The sequence below is a fragment of the Sander lucioperca genome, chromosome 22 (assembly GCF_008315115.2).
Source record: "Sander lucioperca isolate FBNREF2018 chromosome 22, SLUC_FBN_1.2, whole genome shotgun sequence".
Lineage (NCBI taxonomy): Eukaryota > Metazoa > Chordata > Actinopteri > Perciformes > Percidae > Sander > Sander lucioperca.
This window is the reverse complement of record NC_050194.1, coordinates 19,115,114-19,137,361: the sequence shown is the minus strand read 5'-3', so window position 1 is coordinate 19,137,361 and position 22,248 is coordinate 19,115,114. Positions and strand designations below refer to the sequence as shown.

At 39.6% G+C, this 22,248-nt stretch overlaps 2 protein-coding genes across 2 annotated transcripts in view; one reads left to right on the top strand and one right to left on the bottom strand.

Annotated features, from left to right (window-relative positions):
- The first annotated feature begins 9,994 nt into the window (after nucleotides 1-9,994).
- chac2 (ChaC, cation transport regulator homolog 2 (E. coli)) lies at nucleotides 9,995-15,163 on the top strand. Its single transcript, XM_031315690.2, has 3 exons — nucleotides 9,995-10,326; nucleotides 12,831-12,866; nucleotides 14,433-15,163. Exons 1-3 carry the CDS (start codon nucleotides 10,192-10,194, stop codon nucleotides 14,820-14,822), a joined length of 561 nt encoding a protein of 186 aa, XP_031171550.1. The 5' UTR covers nucleotides 9,995-10,191; the 3' UTR covers nucleotides 14,823-15,163.
- Nucleotides 15,164-17,360: 2,197 nt separating this feature from the next.
- The window catches only part of LOC116061389 (proteasome activator complex subunit 4B-like), a 36,109-nt gene continuing 31,221 nt past the window's right edge, over nucleotides 17,361-22,248 (bottom strand). Inside the window, exons 44-47 of the mRNA XM_031315569.2 lie at nucleotides 21,501-21,656; nucleotides 20,319-20,457; nucleotides 19,937-20,070; nucleotides 17,361-17,698 (exon numbers count right to left, since the gene is read on the bottom strand). Coding sequence (XP_031171429.1) covers nucleotides 17,564-17,698; nucleotides 19,937-20,070; nucleotides 20,319-20,457; nucleotides 21,501-21,656 — 564 coding nt within the window. The 3' untranslated portion in view covers nucleotides 17,361-17,563. The remainder of the gene's footprint in view (nucleotides 17,699-19,936; nucleotides 20,071-20,318; nucleotides 20,458-21,500; nucleotides 21,657-22,248) is intronic.

The following is a 22,248-nucleotide window of genomic DNA, read 5'->3' as shown; positions in this document are numbered from 1 at the left end:
CCTACCACCTCCCTCCACTTCACCCTCCCCTTACAGTACACACAAAGACAGATTTGACACGCTAAGCTCTACTGTCTTATTTCCTGTCAGCCGACCACAGCATTCTTTACTGTTGATCTCACCCACTTCTATTCCTTCTTCCCTTCCCTCTCCAGACCTCTCCATCTCTCTCTCTTCTAATCTTATGCCACTCTCTCTCTCCCCCGCCTCCTTCCTCCCGATCAGCAGGTTGCTAGGCAACTGCGCTCCATTGATCTAGAGGAGCACGATGACAAGCTCCCATAACTGTCATGAAAACACACACACACACACACACACACACAAACACACATACATACACACAGTTATTGGAGATGTCTAGTGGCACCTTTAGAAAGAAGGCGTCCTCGCTTATCTGATAAGGACAAGGAACGGGAGGAGAGAAGGAGGAGGGACAAAGTGATACAAATGACAGAAGAGGAGGAGGAGGAGGAGGAGGAGAGGATGTGTCTTTATGTTGCTTACCTACACATACACTTCCTCTCCAGTCTCCATACTCATTCCCTTTTCTTCCTTTAGCTTTCCAATGTAACCCTTGCCATCCCTGGAAAACAATTACCTTCCTTGGTGGCCTGGCTAAATTGCCAATCTGACCCATCACACAGTCATGGCCACCTCATCACTGTAAGCTACAAACGGGTTCCCTTCCATTTGTGCCTCCACTTCAGCGCTTATATAAATCAGTGCTATCAGCGCTCACAATAAAATAAAACAAAAGAGGAGATGGTGGGTGAAAGAATGGGAATCTGCAAGTGGTAATAGGTTCAAGGCAGTGGTGTATAATGGATGGATTTTCATTTACAGATAATGAAAATGTCAATACGTGTCTAAACGAGTAAAAAAATGACATAGATGTCAGGTTTGGTGATGCGTTTGTGCATCATTTAAAGTATGCAGGAGATACAGCCAGGAGATAGTTAGCTTAGCATAGCATTAAGACTGGAAACAGGGATAAACAGCCGGACTCCGGTCCAAAATAAGCCATTACAAATCCACTTCCCAGCACCTCTACAGCACACTGATCAGTGGTGGGCTGTGTATTTTACACCGTGGCCTTCAGTAGGCTACTATCCTCCAGCAATTAAACCACCTTTGAATAACCTCACCATGAGACTAGAACATGTACCAAAGAAAAAAAAAAAACCCTACAACAACCGGTCACATTCACTCATATGACGACCACAATGCAATCAAAAATACAAATAACACCATCAGTGATCAAGGCTTCCCCATAAATTCCAGTCAAGCTGCTGGGGCTCAACAACACACATGCCACCACACACACACAAAGGCACTGCGGCCACTCACACTGCTCAAACCATTAACACCAGTAGCAACAATCTAAAGCATGCAGTAGCCTAATAGCTAGTAAAATCATTTTACTAAAATGCAGAAAAATCCATTAAACTTCCCAAAAGCTGTTCATCATTTGAAGAAAAAGTACATCCACCTTTCTTTCATTAACTTTACATCTAAAACTTGGAAACCAATTTTGAACTTTGTCAACTATTTTGAAAAAAAGATAGATGACATACGCTCTTCATTCTCCAACACACCTTCTAAAATCACCTTACCATCCATCACATCCAGTACTCTTTCCTCTTTCACCCCTTTATCTCCAAACCAAATTCTTATTTTGATTACCTCTGCCCGCCCAACCACCTGCCCCCTGGATCCTATCCCTTCTCATCTTCTCCAGTCCATTGCTCCTGACCTCCTTCCTTTCCTCACCCATCTCATTAACATCTCCTTGTCAACTGGCTGTTTCCCCGATACCCTCAAAGAGGAAAGAGTGACCCCACTGCTCAAAAAACCAACACTCGACTCCTCTGATGTAAATAACTATAGACCCTTCTTCCATTTCTATCTAAAACTCTTGAGCGTGCCATTTATAATCAACTCTCTACCTATCTCCACCACAACAATCTTCTTGATCCCCACCAGTCTGGCTTCAAGGCTGGTCATTCTACAGAAACTGCCCTCCTTGCTGTCACTGAGCAGCTTCACATCGCTAGAACAACCTCTCTCTCTTCCATCATCATCCTTCTGGATCTTTCTGCTACCTTTGACACAGTGAACCACCAGATCCTCATTTCGACACTCCGAAATCTGGGTGTCTCTTTCTGCGCTCTCATTACTCACATCTTACCTGACAGACCGAACCTACCGGGTAACCTGGAGAGGATCTAGCTCAGAACCTTGCCCACTCAAAACTGGCGTTCCTCAGGGATCAGTCCTGGGTCCCCTCCTCTTTTCTCTGTACACCAACTCTCTCCGGTCTGTCATTCAGTCGCATGGCTTTTCTTATCACAGCTACGCAGATGACACCCAATTAATTATCTCCTTTCCTGAGTCTGAAACTCAAGTAGCAGCACGTATCTCGGCCTGTCTGACTGACATCTCTTCTTGGATGTCTACACACCATCTGAAACTCAACCTCGACAAGACTGAGCTCCTTTTCCTTCCAGGGAAGGGCTCTCCTACCCAAGACCTGACTATAACAATTGACAACTCTGTGGTAGTCTCCCACCAAGACTGCTAGAAACCTTGGTGTAACACTTGACGACCAACTCTCCTTCACTGCTAACATTGCTGCAACCACCCGATCGTGTAGATACTTTCTGCATAACATCAGAAGGACACGTCCCCTTCTAACGCAGAAGGCGGCTCAGGTTCTGGTTCAGGCTCTAGTCATCTCACGTCTAGACTACTGTAACTCCCTCCTGATTGGCCTGCCTGCATGTGCCATCCGACCCCTGCAGCTCATTCAGAACGCAGCAGCTCGGCTTGTCTTCAACCTCCCCAAGTTCTCTCACACTACACCGCTCCTCCGCTCTCTTCACTGGTTACCAATTGCGGCCCGCATCCGCTTCAAGACACTAGTACTGACGTACAGGGCCACGAACGGATCAGCCCCAGCTTACATCCAAGACATGGTCAAACCATATACCCCAACCCGCCCACTTCGTTCTGCATCAGTCAAACTGCTTGCTGCCCCCTCACAACGAGGGAGAACTAATCACTCAACGAAATCCCGTTAAAAAAAAAAAAAAACTGTCCTGGCTCCCAAATGGTGGAACGAGCTCCCCATCGATATCAGGATGGCCGAAAGCCTACACATCTTCCGCCGAAGGCTAAAAACACATCTCTTCCGACTACACCTTGGATAAAAAAAAAAAACAATTCTTGAACCTGCACTTTCATATGTCTCTTTGTAGCTTTGCCTATTTAAGGCTAATGTATTTGCACTTACTACTTGTTGTCTGGAGTTTGAACCTTCACAGTTGAAAGCACTTAATTGTAAGTCGCTTTGGATAAAAGCGTCAGCTAAATGACATGTAATGTAATGTAATAATAATAATGAACTAACGTTACTGCTATGGTTATGTGATGCTAGCTAGTTTTGCTTCTCGGCCAACGTATACTAACTGGTCCGAAAAATGCAATAGAAGCAATAAAATTACGGTAATAGACTTGTGGGAACGGACTTTGTAAAATACATTTGAAATGAATAAATATATATATTTTAGAAATGAATATATTTAGGCTATATATAATTATAAAAATATAATTGTCTGATTCTGACAATTGGCCAGCAGAGAAGTCCTTGCTGGCCCTGACGGCCCACCTCTGTCACTGATAAAGGCATTATCTGAAGTGACAAACGACATATAATATGTTAATAAGTGAGCTGGATAATGGATGCTCTGCTTTATAGTGTTATCAGTAATACACTGATACATAAACATAATCACAATATATTCTCTTAGACCTATAGTTTAGAAAAAGTAGAAAATAAAATGGCAAGGCTGAGGCAGAGAGAGAAGAACGGCTCATTGAGATAAAGACCTTGAGTTGCATCTGTAAAAAGTCTAAAAGCAGGATGTAAGGGTGAAAAATACTTCATGGACAAATTATATTTTGGTTCTAAATAGAAGTTGGTGTATCAAAGTGATTTTAATTCAACTTAAGGGGGGCATGGATGTCTATACTATAACTAATGTTGTGCCAATACATCCAGTGGTGACCATAGAAGAAATGTCAGATGATTATAATCAAAGTCATGAGAATTTATCCTCTAGGAACTATAAATATAATGCACACATTTTCATAGCATTTCAAGCATTCACCAAACATTGGAAAGAAAAAGAAAGAACTTTCAGGGAATATATTGCAAAAAGTGTCCAGAGCCAAATGTCCAGTCTCCAGCCAGAGTGACAGACTCCCTTTCATCACATCAAATCAGTCCTCTTCACCTGCCAAACTCAACATATTCTCTGACAGCACAATTTTTCTTCGTCAGCTTCACACTGTTCTGTGCTTCTAAGTTCAACACATCGTTAAGATCAGAAAAATAATAAAATGGAAGAAAGAAAGAAAACTTATATAAATCCCCAGTCTCTTACACCTCTTCATCTCAGTTCTCCTCCCCCACTTCAGTTCTCAGTACAGACTCCAGCAGCTTTATGCTGGCTCTTCTCCAGCAATTATCTGGTTGGTTCCACTCTGACGCAACTCAGACTCCACTCATCGTCTTCTTCGTCATCAGCTCCTGCTTCTTCTGTAAAAGTGAAACTCCCTCTCTGACATCAACTCCTACTCATCTCCAGGATGGGAATCAGCTCCAGCTTTGCTCAAAATTTTTCTCTGGCACTGGCTCAATGTCGGCTCCATCTCTTCCGTGGCTCTTCAGCCAGATCGGTGCCAACACCGGCTCTGCCCTAATATGGCTATGGGTTCACTTTGGCCCTGACAGCCAGCTGTCCACCATTTATGGCTTTGACTCATCTCTGCTCTTGAACCTTCATCTCAAGCCGGTTCTATTTGCAATCCAAAAACTATGCCAGCACAGTAGCCAGACTTTATTTTCTACCCAAAGTTCTGCCTGAATATTCAACATTAATGCAGCCTATTCCAGGGTCACTTTTAAGCCATGCTAGTAGCGTGGCTCTATGTATGGCAATGTCAGCCTGGTAGTTGGTAGGCGCACCACTTTGGTATGGACTAAAATATCTCAACAACTATCAAATGGATGAAGATTTTACCATTAATGGGTTCCAGACAATGTATCCTAATGACTTTGGTGACCCACCTGACCTTTTCTGTAGTGCCACAACGAGACATTTTGAGCCTCCCTGAAAAGTTTTGACAACTATTGGATGGATTAGCATGAAATTTGGTAAAAATACCCATGGTGCCCAGAGGATGAGTCCTAATGATTTGATTGGTGTGATCGGTGATCCCTTGGCGTTTCCTCAAACACCACCATGAGGTTCAAATTTGTGGTTTAGAGTGAACTGTCTCATCCAACTGGATTGCCATGAAACTTGGTGCAGACATTCACATTCCCTAGTGGATGAATTATAAAAACGGTGACCCCTGACTTTTCATCTAGCGCCAGCATCATCAAAATATCAATTTGTCTAATACTTTGATTTCTGACTAAATACCTGCAAAACTAACAACATTCCCACTAGCCTCAGCTGTGCTTTGTGTTTAGTGTTTATTACCATTATGTCAGCTGGCTAACATGCACATGGTTAACATTATACATGCTTTACATCAGCATTTTAGCATTGTCATTGTGGTTATGTTAGCATGGTGACCCTGTTCTTCCCAAAGTCAACAGCAATGCTAAATATGTCAGTGTCTTCACCAAGCCCTCATAGAATACTACTAAGATGTGGAATACTTTTCATTGCTGCTTGAGGATTGTCATCAATTAAATTCTAAAGCATTGACTTCATCTGACGTTATGGCAACTGAATGTCAAGGATTTAGACAAAGAAGGGCGCAAAGGTAATTTACCCACTCTATGTTCTGAGCATAGCAGAAATTCATTTCAAATGGTTGCATATTTTCTAAGCCAGACATAATTTGAAATGGGCAAATAGATATTCTTAAAGAAATTCCATAAAAAAGTATGCAGGGTTTTTTACTCACTGGTTTTACCAATGGCAAAGTTGTACCAACCCAGATCTGTATCATAACTTCTGCTTTTTCTTCTTCTCTGCAGTCATGTTACTTTTTAAGATTAAAGATTGACATGTTTACATCCCACACATCCTGGAGTCTACCACCTATTCTGCAATAGATCAATTAAAATGGACAGTCCTGCAGCCAAGAAAACCAAGTTCCTTCTGATCAGTCTTCTATTACACTTCATGTTTCTCACTCAATCATGCTGATAAAGTTATAGACTTTGGATAAGCCTGAGGAAGCTTTAGAGTATTAGTTTTCATTGCAGCTACTGGACTTAAGCCTTATTTATACCAATTTTGGGGGGAAATATCTCAAATCCCTTCAGTGATGTCAGTTCAAAGTGAGGAACATACTGTATCTTTGTAGTTACTCACCACATGCAGGAAGAATAAAAATATAAATTGGATGATTGGGGGAAAAAAGTTCAAAGGTTACAATGACCCCAATTTAATTTATCTAACTTAAAAATGAAATGAGGAAAAAAGCAACGGCATTGCTGTAAGAGGTTTTACTATTCGATATCAGTCAATGAGGAAAAGTAGCCTGTGGTTCATTATTATTAAACAAGTTAAGATCAGCAATAATCTAATTTAGGTGAAAAATGCCTCCTTTTTTAAGAGAATGAATAACAGGGAGATTGCTCTCATCTTAGTGGTGCAAAAAATAATATAGAAGAGTCCACATGGCGTTTAGGTCTTTCATTTTATTTTCACCATCTGATTCAAAAGACATTTCCCAAGACAAGTGATGGCTTTTGTCTTGAGAGGGTTTTTTCGTCAGAAACTTCAACTTTATAATCAAATTCTGAAAATATGTATTAACAGAAGCCTCTATCATTACATGGACTCCAAACGTTTGGCTTTTGTTGCTGCTAAGACAAAGGAGAGCACAGCATTTATCATCAATGAAACCTTCAATTTTATCATCATTTCTTTTGTTACATCTTGTTTGAAGACTGAGGGAGAAAATCAGTCATGCCAATGTGAACATGATTCACATTCTATTATTCTAATTAGTAAATGCTGCTGGTCCAACATTTTTACAAATTAGGTTTTTGCCATCTCATTGTAAAAACAGAGTCAAAATAGATAATATTGGCTTGCTAATGACTGTCTTATCTTGCAGTCCTTAACATCATCATTATTAGTTGTTATACCCAGAATAGAATCACATTCTCAGGCAAGTGCAACAGTGTTGATAGATGTGGCTGCATTCACTGCGCCTGTATGTGAGCCTGTGAGAGAAATCTCAGGAGTCATATGAGCAGTTCAGGATCAAACAGTCTGAGGCCTCAGATCCTCAAAATGGCCCACTCAACTCGGCTCTCTACATATAGTGGACTTTTATGGCTGACCAATTCCTCACTATGGCGGCTGAGATGGAGTCAGAGGTTCAAGAGGTTTTTTGTGCGCAACCACTGCTGCTAGAGTGAGTCAGTATGTAGGAGACCTTTGGATGGGTTTTGTAGACCTCAATCGCTGCAGGAGAACAACTTAATATTGGAGGTTAGTTAGACAATCTTCTAGGTGGTTGGTGGAAAAAAGAAATTCTTCTAACTGAAGAAATCTCTTATCAGAGCTCAACCAGAGAGGAATGAGCAGGTTACGGAGCTAAAGACCATGTAGACCTTTTAGAAAACTGTTTCCAAATACTGTGCAGTTCTGATCATGTCAAATAAACTGACTTGTAAGTGTAAAAATGGTGGAGTGCCCCTTTACGTGCAAGAAATATCAGATGAGATGTTTGGGGTAAAATGCAGACTTTCCTAAATGAAAAGAAGCTATAAAGACTAAAGTAAAAAAAGAAAAGGGTGGAGTAAGTCTCTTTCTTTGTCACCTCCCCAATGAATTAACAGAAGATGGAAGAAAACAAGAACGTTTAGCAACAACTCTGGAGATGAAGAAAGAACACTAAGAGAAGTGGAGCACAGTGGAAAGAGACTGAAAACTGAGATGTGCTTGTCAGAGAGAAAGAATGCCTGTGAGAATAAAACAAAGGTAATGTAACACGTATGGAAAATGGGAGAAAAATGCTGATGGAGGAAGACATGAGGGCAAGGCCACATACCAGAACTGATTAAATTGTTTTTGCAATAATTACTTATTTGATATACTTTGATTATAGTGCTGATACAGTGTCTCATTTGGTTACATCAGGAATAAAGAGTGGATTACATTAGATTTAATTTGGTGTTTTGAAGTCATTTAATTGCATGGTCGATATTAGTACTGAAAGCTTCAGACTATAGTGTTTAAATGACTCAATGTTTTTCCAGTAAATTCTCTTCACATCCATTCCTCTTGAGTTATATTCATATTTACTGCAACATCTTTGTTTTCCATCTTCCAAACAAGCGATAACAAATTTGTCCAATTCATCTAGTAAAGGTACATACTGCATGTTTCTTCAACAAATAAAACATATTTCTCATCATGAAAACTGCTTCTTTTCCTAGATAAACAAACTGTACTGTAAAGGGGACTGTATATATTTCCCTACATTTCTCTGTTGTTTGTCATCATAATAATTTTCCCTACAAATGTGTCCCTGTCAAAGACAAATGCTGCACAAAAGGGTGAGCCCACCACAGTACCAATTGTACATTTTGTAAGCTTTTGTTAAACCACAAATAAATGAGATAACGATTATGTGTACATGTGGTTTAAGATATTTGGAGCAGGATGTAAGTACACTTCTGTGTAGCTCTGTAAAGGTTTATAGTTAATATAACTATCATGCTCACAGCATTTGAAACAGCTGTATTTACATGCTTTAAATTTCAAGAAGTGCTATGACATTTTTCTGTATACTTCACACACATTTACACCCATTCCCACCTGATAGCTGACCTTCAGTAACCAGCTCCACTGCACCGGGTTTGGTAATGGTGTTTGGAACAAGGGTATCTTTTCCTCAGCAGCATTTTCCAGCCCAGCTGTGGATTTTAACTACAGATCTGCCTCTCCAAACTCAAGGCTGGTAATTTACGTAAAAGGTTTGCTGACCAGATTCTCTCAGAGGCAGAAGAATGAGCACGGCTCATGTTCATTGAGCTGACATTACAGGCTAGACTGTGGCTGTCCACTTGGTTTTGGTTCTGAATCAATGCTCACATGGCATACATGGGTAGCATGTTATTTGGGAGAACACACTATGAATACTGTATAGTATTACACTGTGGGTAATAGAAACTCAGCACCCCCTGGTGTCAGGACTGAAGCCCATATTCCCTGGGTTATTTGTCCCAGTTTATGTTTTAACACATGCATAAGCACAAGTGGACATGTATTGAAAATAAATGGATGGGTGCATATGAAAGGTAGCCTATGAAGAACTAGGAACTTGGACACATTAATCAATAGGTCATTCAGATCATAAAAAAGAATAACATTCTTCAGAAATTGCTGTCTCTATTGTTTTTTTGTTTTTTTTATCAATATGTTACCATTTCTTTAGCCTATATGTGGAAAACAACTTTTATTGGCTGGCAAGAACATTTCTGGTTTGCCTGGTTTTAACAGAAACTTAAAGTTTTAAAACAATAATAACTAAAAACAATTATAGTTTACTGACAAACATAAAATAAATAGATAACATTTAAAAAAAAATACATTCTTTATATGGAGCTCTCTGTCATGGCAATTTGCTAACTTAAAAAAAAAAAGACATTAAAAAAACGTATTGTAGTTGAAAGGTTTGACAGTGGTTCTCTTTGTCCGGCCCATTTGCCTCAAATTACACATAAAAAAACAGAATGTAATGGCAGAATGGCGATTTACCTTCGAAATAAAAGCGAACAGATCTTAAATACATGCCATAGTGATACGACATAGGGTGAAAAAACAAAACGCTATGAAAAAACAACACTGTAGTGTGATTAGCTGCAAAGAACCCCACTAAATGCTTAATGTTATCAAAAAATGTGCACTATGATCGGAAAATGCGCTTTATAGTGAAAGTTGTTTAGCGGAAGTACGCGTGCTTACGTAATACAGATGATTTGAACATCTAGTCCTGGGACAGAGCTAAAAATGAGCGCGTGTTATTACTGTTAAAACATCGCTGTTGCAGGTGTAACAGTCCTAACACGTTGACCGTTAACGTTAGTTCTGATTGAACCGTCCTCGTTGTCGCCACGGTAACGGTTAGCTTAGCGTGTCTTATTACGGTATGTGGGTTTTCGGTTACGGGTCCCTTATATGGAAAGTGGATTTTCCTTATGAGGAAACAAGAGTAGGCTACATAAAAGGCTTCAGCCGTCGGTTTTGGCAGGGCAGTACCGACCACCGAGGAGTACCGGGTAAGGTGAGCATACGCTGTTCTCTTTGGGATATATATAACGTTAACAGTCGCAATAACTGATGCAAGGTTGCCATGTGTGTGTGCTCAGTGTTGATTTGTCAGATGTCGTTAGGGCAAAATCCGGGGAAAGCAGGATATGAAATGTAAACAAAAACATATAATGGGATAAGTAACAAAAACTTTTAAAAAATTCTAGTTTTTAGTTTTAAATTATTGTGCAAACACAGAAAGATAAGTACAAATTTGACAGTCTGTTGACATTGTTAATTTACTTTAAAACACAACACATTTGGTCTGTAACCTTAACGTTAGCTAGCTAGCTGGCCATCAAAAAAACTGTATCGTTATACAGTAGCTAATGCTACTACCTTAACTACTAAGTTACTGTATTAAAGAGTAGGACGGAGAGAAATTTTAGGATGTTGCCATTTAGATTAGATCCACAAGTCATTATTTAGGCCTATCTCTTAAAAAGAGATAGTCTAGTCAGTGTCTAGACCCATACAGTCTATGGTTAGATCTCATACAGCAGCTCATTGTGGTGTTATGTATCAGGTATCCCTTTACTTTATTTTTATTTTTCATTATTATTAGGGGGATTTAAACATTAACGTTACAGGTTATTCATTACAGTGTATATGCTACCGTAGCTTGTATTACTCCCATTACATTTCCATAAAACAACCATATTTTGTTTTGTTGACATTTGTATAGTATGTAGTAAATATAATTTTTATAATATGACTTCTACATAATCCTGCTTATTTCCTTAAAGGGGTGATAGAATGATTATATAGGGTATTTCACACTGTTCCTTAAGGTCTCCTAATAGGGTATGCAACATTGGTTTGGCTGAAAATTGCCCGAGTGCTATTCTATGGGCCCTTAACTACCCTGTGAATATGGCTCTATTTGGAACAAGAGCTTTTCTTCCAAATATGGTATTTTCATGAATATTTAGATGAGCTGCGCACTGATTGGTTGAGCGAACCACATACACATACATTGGAGACGAGACAGCAGGTCTCATATTTCAGACACTGCAACGTTATACATTGTTTGTCTGCTATTTCGTTATTAAATTCACTTCTGAGACTTTTTTATGCGAGAAATCAACTATATAAAGCTCAAATATGGGCCGTTTTACGAAAATGTATGGCTAATTGCAAATTTGGTAAGACGTGTCGGACTTCAGGAGCTCCACACAGTCTGACGAGAAAGCGGCAGCCTGCTGGGCTCCATACCCAGGACAAAGACACCGTTTCTGGGTTACTGGACTACAGGGGCTTCAGCTGCCGGCATAACTATTGTATATTTACAGTTTGAATTTCGTCACGGCATGTATATCACAGCTACCCTAAGGTCTTACAAAGCTAACACTTTTGTCCGATTTCAATTTAAGGCATTTTTGTGAATTTGAGGGGTCTCGTTAGGAGGAGCTGCTAGCTAGGCTATGTGTCCCATTCATTCCTATGGGAAAAGATCGCAGCTACACTTTCGGCATAACTATAGTATATTTACACTTTGAATTTCGTCACGGCATGTATATCACAGTTACCCTAAGGTCTTACAAAGCTTAGCTAACACTTTTGTCCGATTTCAATTTAATGCATTTTTGTGAATTTCAGAGGTCTTGTTAGGAGGAGGCAAGCTAGCTCTCATTGATAGAGCTCCCCAGCTCACTTGCGGACAAGAGGTGTTTATTTCCCTGATTGTTTGTTTAAATAACTCAACACACATATCCATTATAAGATTAACTGAAACCTGTGGTAAGAGATTGCGGGCGTAACAAGCTCACTGACCGCACTCTCACTTACACACACCGGCCATTTAGCAGGAAGAGGGGAGGGAGAACAGCGAGCTGCAGGCCCTGGAGCTCTGTCAGGGCAGAGGCGTTTTGTAGTCCAGAAACGGTGACTTTGCGCGGGTATCGAGCACCGCGGGCTGCTGGCCGTGACTGAGCTCCATCTAGCTCACAGCTGGCCGGGGTCTGTGAAGGAGGACAGGCCCGGCGGTGAGGCAGCAACCCAGGCAGCACCGGCCGCTGAACTCCGACACACAGTCGGACAAAATTTGCAATTAGCCATCAATTTTCGTAAAACGGCCCATATTTGACCTCTACATGGTTGATTTCTCGCATAAAAAGGTATCAGAAGTGAATTTAGTGATAAAATAGCAGATGAACAATATATACAATTTCTGAGATATGCGCGACCTATTCAGAAGACTACCTGATCTCAGATCAGTGGTGTAGCCTATATAAATGTTGGGGCGTGACAAAGGTAGAGACTAGAGCCAAGTAAGGAGGAGCCACCGAGTTGACGTCAACTATTAGCTTCGTTGAGATTTGCCCGTTTTCAGAGGCAGTTTCAAATTGTGAGATTTGCAGAGGAAAGGGATGTCAATGGGATTTTGAGGTTCTATGTATGTCCTATTTACCCACCAAACTAAAATCGGTTTTGCATTCTATCCCCTTTAACATGCTTGTGCCTCTGTGTCCTTTACAGCCTGGCCGGGTGGTGACACTGGTGGAGGATCCTGAGGTAAGACATGCCCCTCCTTAATTTAAAGTGGCTATACAGTATGTAACTTTCAGTTTGTGTTGATTCTAGTGGCCGCTTTGGACAAAAAGCGGTAGTGTTTTTACCACACCTGCTGTCGTAAAGGTCTTTTCTTTATGGTGCTGTATTGCCCACTGTATTACAGAGGAGGACATACAGTTGCGATAAATGTTTTGCTCAGACAGAAAATCATTCATTACAATAAAAGAATAAGTTACAGATGCATCGTTGCATTTCAAGTGTTGTATACGGTAACTTAGCCTACTTTGGATGTCTCGTGAGCTAAACCGGGTATCACTGTCACTGTGTCACGAGCCAAAGCATTAAAAGATTGTTGTAGCAACCAACGTAATAATATCTTAGATTTATATAGCGCATTTCATGAAACCCACAGACTCTTTACACAAGTAACGTTACAGGGGGGCCATGGAAAAGAAAATAGTAAGCCAACACAAACACGGAGTAAAAGAAATAAAACGTCCGCACTAAGGGGGACATAATTTAGTGTCGGCTACTGACGTACAATCACATCGCGCATTGTAAAGTTATTTTATGAATGAAATAGACATATTACATACCTGAGGGCCAATTCGGGGACGTTTTTGAATCACTTACAAACAGTTCTCTTAATACATCCATGCTTAGCTACAATCCCATAATTGTCTCCATCTGTTGAAAGCACGACCGAGATTGGCTCAGATTTCGCCAGTCGTCTTTCACTTTCCCTTTTAGCTTTTAGTTCTTCGTTTAATTTCCTTCTTTTCTGTGATGGTCCTGCCCCACTATCAGCTATAACTACAGCAGATAACTTGTAAAATAACATTAAAATACAAGTAGGCCTCCTTTTACCTGGCTCAAAAGGCTGGATACGCTAACACAGGCTTTTCGGTGTTTGGCCCATCAGAATGTGTTACTGTAGCGCCGTCTACCTGCCGCAAATCGTTCTGTGACTGCGCGGGAAAAATCGAACCCAGGCAGACTAAAAACAATACAAAAATTACGTTCTTTTCACTGTTAGTCTCATTTGCTGTTACAGGTCATTCAAGATCATTGTATTGGGGGGGTGGGTGCTGCCCAAAACAACTCGGGTGCTGCACCTAAACCTTATACTGGCAGGGAAAACCCTGGCCTGCACTCATTAATTTGTAATAAAGCTGCAACTAACAATTCAATACATGCAACTGTATGGAAAGTTATACTGCTTGACTAAAGCTTGTGGATCGTCACAGATATTTTATTTATTGGCATACATGCATGATGTGAGACAAAGACACTTTCACCTGCCATTGGAAGGTTTAGGTGCAGCACTAGTAATGTGGATATAATGACTAAGTGGGTAAAGGCAAATAATAGAACAGTTACAACAGTCTGGTAAGTTCAGAAAATGACATAACTTTACTGTAATGCAGCCTTTAAAACCAGGAAAACACAACACTTATGCCATATTACGTTATCCAAAATCTAAGACGATATCTAGTCTCATATCACGATATCGACATAATATCGATATATTGCCCAGCTCTACCTCTTTTTCTTCTTTCACTCCAGGGATGCGTTTGGGGTGTTGCCTACAAGCTGCCGACAGGCCGAGAGAAGGAAGTGAAGAGTTACCTGGACTACAGAGAAAAAGGTGGTTATGAGGTCATCACTGTGACCTTTCACCCCCGTCCACCACTCTCTCCCCCGCCCAGCGAGATGCTGCTCTACATCGGCTCTCAGGACAATCCAGACTACCTCGGCCCCGCCTCACTGGAGGAGATAGCCAACCAGATCATCAACTCTACCGGTCCAAGCGGGAAAAACACTGAGTACCTGTTTCAGCTGGCTGACGCTGTGAGAACAATTTTGCCTGAGGACTCAGACACACACCTGTTTTCTCTAGAAACTTTAGTGAGAGAGAGACTACACAATGGGCAGAAACACTTACAAACAAGTTGATTGTGTTTAGATAATAAATAAGACTTAAATAATGTATACCAGGCTGGATTTGTTAAATAATATCAGGTTTAAGATATACATGGGGCCAATAAGGATAGTTGTAAGGTACAGAAAATATGTTGACAAAGTCCAATTTTAGTGTGACACTACAATACTGTAAATGTCACCATTTTGTCTCATGCAAAACAACACTTGAAAGCTGCCTAAAAATAAGGGTGATCACAAAATACGCTTTGGATAAACTTTTCAATTCACACCTTGTACAATATAAAACAGCGCAAGCGATGAATGTTTTGAATTAATAAATATATTCTGAGTGAATAAATCTACATTCACATATACATTTGGTCTGTTTCTATTAATGTTTACATATCATGTGATGTATGCGTGTACTGCTGGCTGCAACATAGTGCTGACGTAACATTTCCAGTAGGTTTATTTTGTTAAAAAAGTGGAAACCAGAGCAGTATTATTTCAGTACATTACATTTAAGTACATGGTTTTTTGGTGCACTCAAAGCCCATGAAAAGAGCAGAGAAAAACAACACAGACCAAAATCTCTCGAGAGAAATAAACAAAACTGATGGAACCATCATTTGATTACCTCACCTTCAAATTTAAATTATTTAAATAATATTTAAAAAAGAAAACCAGGTCAGCCAGACAACCTGTGATACTGTTTCTAATCTCCAAAACAAAAACTGAATATTAGGTTTGGGAAAATCATCAGTCATGCACAAATACGTTAACAGGACTCTTTCTAAAGTTATTCTCTAACCAGGTAATCCTTCCTTGGTAAATGTCCTTGATTTCTTCTTTTGATATGGTAACCAAGTTTCAGGGCAGGTATCATCACCATACTACTGTAATCACACTTTCAGATTGTACAAAAGCTATACTCATTCTGCCAGCAAACGTCTCAGTACAGTGAACACATCAAAGTCAAAAGCACTGCATCAGAAAAAATCAACGTGCAGAATACAAATAGTGACAACTCTATCTGTGATCCTGTCTTTCTTAAAGACACACACACACACACAGTTGAAACCCGTTACCAGTGTAAATTGGCTGTGGTTTGTAGCAGCATCTGTATAACCGAACTAAAAACTATCCGTGCAGAAAGAAACATCTATGTTTGATCTCTGTCTCTGTTCAGAACATAATCTGCTGTGGGCATCTATGTGATATGGATGTACACAGAAAAAGACAGCATGCCACACTCATTCTTCCTCTCTAAAATAAAATACATCTGTTTATAAACGATGCAATGCATTTATTTAACAGAAAACAGTAAATTCTCAGTGTTGAGCTATTGTATAATACAACTCATTGGGCTGTTCAGGAATATGATAAAATTATATTACAACATGTTATACATCAATATATGTTTGTGTTATACACATTTATATCATTTACATAATTTCTATCAATATTAAAGACCTCATATTATGCTCATTTTGAGGTTCATAATTGTATTTAGAGGTTGTACCAGATGAGGTTTACATGGTTTAATATGCACTGAGTGAGCCATCTCACTTCTATCCCATTGTTGTTGGGAGTCACACATGCGCAGTACCTAGGTAAGGACTACTAGCCAGTCAGAAGCAGAGTAGGCAAGGAAGCTAGTGTGATAAAAAAAACAACCCATGAGTCTGATCCCAAAACACAGGCAGAACAACCCAAACCAGCTTCACAACCTAGACTGGAGCAAGACATTTTAGAGTGGTAAGTTATTTAAATGTTAACAAATTAATCTTTCATACGTAACGTTTTAATTCTGCACTGTCTCCTGGACATGGCGGTTTGAGGGCGTGCCACACTAGCAGCTAGGCGAGCATTATAACGCGTTACAAAGTGATGCAAAATGACGCACATTTGTCACGGAAGTAAAGGCTGGACTACAATAGAGCTGTTTCAAGCAGTTTGTGAACAGTGTTTTCTGTTGGAGATGGTAAGTCTCTTTGGGGTGGACTTTGGGCTTTTTCACTTTGTAAACCTATAACATGCACAAAAAAGATATATAACACAATAAAGGAAAGGGAAAAAGCCAAAAAGCATAATATGAGCACTTTAAGTAATACATATACAGTATTAGAAGCATGACATTGCATGATTAGTGTTGGGTCACATTACAACTGTAGAAACCATTAGATAGTGTAGATACCATAGAGTTTGAAGTATTTGATTATATATATATATATATATATACACACACACACACACACACACACACACACACACACACATTTACATTAATTCTACATATTTATATCATCACGTTTTTCTTGTATTTAGTAAATGAACGGACACTTTTTATGTATTTTAAAATCTTTTTAGTAAGTTAAAAGTGAAACACTGTAATAAGAAATAGTGATCTGAAAATATACAGAGGTTTCTGGTAGATGTGGGCAAATCAGTGGTTGAATATATTAAACAATAAAATAAAGATACCCCTAAGGATTATCTCTAAAATAAAGTGGCCACCTTTGGGGCTGCTGAGCTGCTTGGCGAGACAAAATAAACATGCCAAGTAAGTTAAATATTTGAAACCGTTTTGCCCAGGACTGCTTTTCTGCTGGGTTTACTGGGGCTACTGAAGGCCAACATTGGCACGTGAGGTACCAGAGGCAGGGCTCTCAGCCACTGAAACAATATCGGACATTATTTTAACAGACAATCCCAACACGGTTAAAAGGTGTAGTTAGTCAGTCTGTAGAGGACCTGGCAAGGCAGCTGGCTGTCTAGGCGTAGTAACAGGGCGACACCAGCAGGTCTGTGAGCACGAGCAGCTGGTCGTCAGTGAAGCACTGCCGATGCTCCTGCCAGTTATCGTGGTGAGTACGTCTGAACTCCGACAGGGTCTTCTTCACCGTCATCTTGGAACAACAAGCATGATCATCATTACTGACACCACGGGATAGATAGAATTGTGAATAAAATACATATGTACATCTATGCCCAGCTCGCATAGGCTTAGAAGACACCACAAATTGATGTAAGCCAGATCCAGAATGCAAAAGCACACATTTTTAAACAATACTGAAAAAAACAGTGGTGTAATGTAATAAATACATTTACTCAAGCACTGTACTTAAGAATATTCTTTTACTTTACTTAGTACTTGTACTTTACTTAAGTATTACCATTATACGCTACTTTATACTTAACTACATTTCAGAGGTAAACATTGCACTTTTTATTCCACTACACTTGTTTGCCAACAGTAATTACCTTGTATATTAAGATCAACATTTGTTGCATTGTTATTGATGAAAGTACTAAACCGTTTTTAAAGTAGTTAAAATCAGCCCCACCTCAACGGTTAAATGCCATTTACACATTAAAGCATAAGAAATAATGATCTAATACTATTATATATGATAATAAAACACAGAGGGGCATTTTCTGTATAATGGGTACTTGATACTTTAACTACATTTTGTTTGTAATACTTCTGTACTTTAGTACAGTTATGAAAGTAGGACTTTTACTCGTAACACAGTATTTTTACATTGTGGTAATACTACCTTTACTGTAGTTACACATTATTTCTTTTACCAAATTCCTAAATCAAAAACAAAAACCTTTAATAAACAGGATGATCCTGGAGAAATCAGAGTAAATACTAATTAAATAGTCCCATCTTGCCTTCTTTTTTAGGCTTTTGAGACAAAGTTAGCAAATTTAAACAGCGAATCCAATTTGTGATGGTTTGAATATTTCATCGTTAACTCATAAATCAACGTTGAGTTATTAAATTATGTGTACAGTGCAGAATAAAAAAAAGGAAATCACATAGTCTGTTTCCCTCCTAAATACTTTTGAATCTGCCGACATCAATAGCCGGCAGAAGAATACCAGTTCCCAATTGTTCAACTACAGATCATTGGCTTCTAGATAAGTGAGATGTAACATAGGATTTGCGGCCATACTTCTATTTAGTAACTTACTTAATTTTGGATTTGACAAGATATTTTCAATTCATTTTTATACTAAACTTAAATAAAAGCTTACTTTGAAGACTGTTAACATTATAACCCAAATTATTCCTGTATATACCCACAGTATATCAGACTCCTCAAAGATTGAGTAGCCCATGGAACCACAATATTCCATCACTGGAGTAAAAATGTACATTTTAAAGTGGTGTGTTTGCTTCTCCAAATGAGGACATTTTACATTAAATGGAGGATGTAAAGAGTTCTTTCTGTTGCTTCATTTGTTATTCAGGGGCGGAAAAAGTAGCTGATAACAGCCTTTGATAACAGCCACTATCAGTTCTTACAATGAGAGCTACCGTCACGTTTAACAGCAGAACTAGAACAATCGCTGATCTGGAGACACACAATGTAAAATGCAGTGTAGAATCCAACAGCAGCTGACAATTCAGCATTAGTTTACATTAATTAAAAACTAATGAGGTAATAATAACATTGATGTTGAAATGACATGACACCACATAGAAATTATTTAAAGTGAAACAAGTTTGGGGTGAAAAGTTAGCGTGGTTAAACAAGGACACAAAAACAGGGAATTAAACTGATGATCAGTACAACCAAGGGTGTATTCATGACTTAAACATCAAGTACATTCATTTCACATCATGGCCTTCAAACAAAAATGATTAGATTATATTTTAAGGAAGCAAGGAAGGAAAGAGGTGCCTGTGGCTTGACAACCAAAACTGATTTTGACTACAGATTAGTCAGTCAGCCTGAATTAATGAAGATATTATATCCTTATTATTCTGCACACAATCTGCTACTTCTACCATTTTTATATATAACATGTACAACTATTCTTTTCAGACACTTTTGTAACAGACTAGGTAATTCATCTACTCGCAAATATATTCTTTAACTGTATTCCATTGTCTTTTCTTTGTCTCTTTCACTTTGCAACAGGAAAAGCAGTAAATTATCATCATCATTGGCTCCCTATCACTGTAATGTATTATTCAAACTGTGCTACGGATTACATTGTATGTCTTCTTCATGCCTGAAGTAAGGCCAAAGACACAATTTTCTCCTCAATTGGACAATGAAATTGTATTCTTTCAGCTCACACTGTGTTGAGCTAGATGTTTGTATGTGACTGTGTGGGTGTGTGTGTACCTCTATAGGCTGTGGGTCGTTGAGATGGTCGCTCAGATCCATCAGTATCTGAGGCATCCAGTCTGGGACATCGTAGGGGCTCGACAGGATGCACGCACTGAAGCCGAGCACTCCAGCATGTCGCCGCACTAAGTCTGTGAACACACAGACATACACAGACATACACAGACACAGACACACACACACACACACAGACACACAGACACACAAATAGGGAGTTAAAATGAGCCTCTTAGAATTTCAAGGTTCACAATTCCCCTGGGATAAGAAAGGGTAATAGGGCAAGTATTACTGTGATTGCCTCACTGTGTGATTGTGACATGCACGTAAGTGTGTGTGTGTGTGTGTGTGTGTGTGTGTGTGTGTGTGTGTGTGTGTGTACCTGTGGAGGCCAGCTCTCCTCTGGCCTTGGGGAGGTAAGTCTGACTCAGCGTCTGGAGCTGTGTCTGCAGACTGGGGTCCAGAGGGAAGAACTGACACTGCAGTAAACCACTGAGGGTGGTGCCTGCCATGTCCCTCACCTACAGGGAGAAGGAGGAAGGGTGTGGGGTGGGGGGAATAGAGGGAGGGACAGCAAGGAGAGAGAAAGAAAAAACGAGACCTGTGAAGAACCGACAAAGAGAAGCGGAGAAAAGCACAAGGTAGTTTTAGGGCAAGAAACGCATACACAATTTATTAAAAGAGTGCACGGAGATCGAGGGAAAGCGAGGTACACGGGACAGAGATGAACAGAGGAGGAGGAGCAAAAATAGGAGAAGAAGGGATAGATGCTGAGTTGAGCTGAGGTAAAATTCACTTGCAGCATCACTGCCTTCCTGCATCACTTTGCATAAATTATGAATAAGCCTTGAGTGACGGGTGATGCATTGAAATAGACAATGATACATAAACAACACATTCACCAGCTGTACGGTACACTTACAGTTTACAAAATATTAATAGAAGCAACTGTTTTTGTAAGTTAGACAACCAGAGTGAAGCTCAGTGCTTATTGATTTTCACCTGTACATCCAGATCAATGGAAAGAGAGGGTTAAAGAGGGTTTTTAAAAGCCTATGGACAAGTAAGACATGGATTGTACAAAAGATGACGTAACTCAATATTAGAAGATACTTCTACAGTATAGTCTGTGCATGAGTAGTAAAGTAGATTGTATTGCATTCAATAAATTGACATTAAATAATTAGCCGTTGGTCAAGATTAACAGTCAAAACAAATATGCTTTGCTACATTTTATTTCGTGCATTAGATTGATTTATGTTATTTTTAGATCACTTAAATTACAACCAGCTACAAGGAGTGCAAAATGGCCATAGTGCTCTACCAACATCCCTGTAACCAAAGAAGAGAAAGCATCAAAACAGGACAATAACTTAAGAGCTGAGCAGAGATGTAGAGGGTTATTTTTAAGCAATAACTGTGAATAGAAAAGAGGGATTAAGATTTAGTGAGGAGAAACTAGGGGACAATAAGTGGCCATTTATAATCCTGTGACAATTATAACTTGCAGAGGGGCAATGGCTGTATTAAACCAGTGTTGGCTGCCTTTTGCTGCATACATTACCTCAAGCTGTTCATCAAGCAGCAGCTGCATCACCAGCTTTCGTATGCGGAGCACCTCAGCAGGCACACTGAGCAGGGTAAACAAGTTGTAGAAAACCATGATCTGGAGGTAGGTCAGTACTGAGAAGCGTGCATGCCACGATCTGCTGCCTGCCATCTAGAGAAAAAAATCGGAAGGAAAGGGAGTAAGATAAAGAGAAAGATGGGTTGGGGTTTGTATAGCCACAAGTCCTTTAAGTTTTATGTAACTTGTGCAAACAAAATATTACGTTGCTGACACATGATTCACACGATGTGTGCACAAGTTATTATCTTGTGAGAACAAGATGATAATTTTGCATCAGATCATACGCTTCTCTACCAGTTAATCAAGGTTTATTGTCACCTGTCATACAACGAAAATCTTTCAGTTCTAGCATAAGACTAAAAGTCTACAGCCATGCTGGGGGTTCTGTGAGGCTGTACATAAATGCTGCAGTGCTTTCAGCTAAATGCGAACGTCAGAATGCTAACATGCTAACAATGACTATGCCAACATGCTTTCTCATCCCGTCTAACATTACCATCAAATAGCAGCTCTGTGAGGCTGTATAGGAACAGTGGTGCTTTGAGCTAAATGTTAATGTCAGCATGCTAACATACTTACAGTGACATTGTCATGGTAAACAGGTATAATGTTTACCTTGTTCACCATCTTGGTGTAGCTTGTTAGCATGAAACATTGTTATCACTAAACACAAAGTACAATT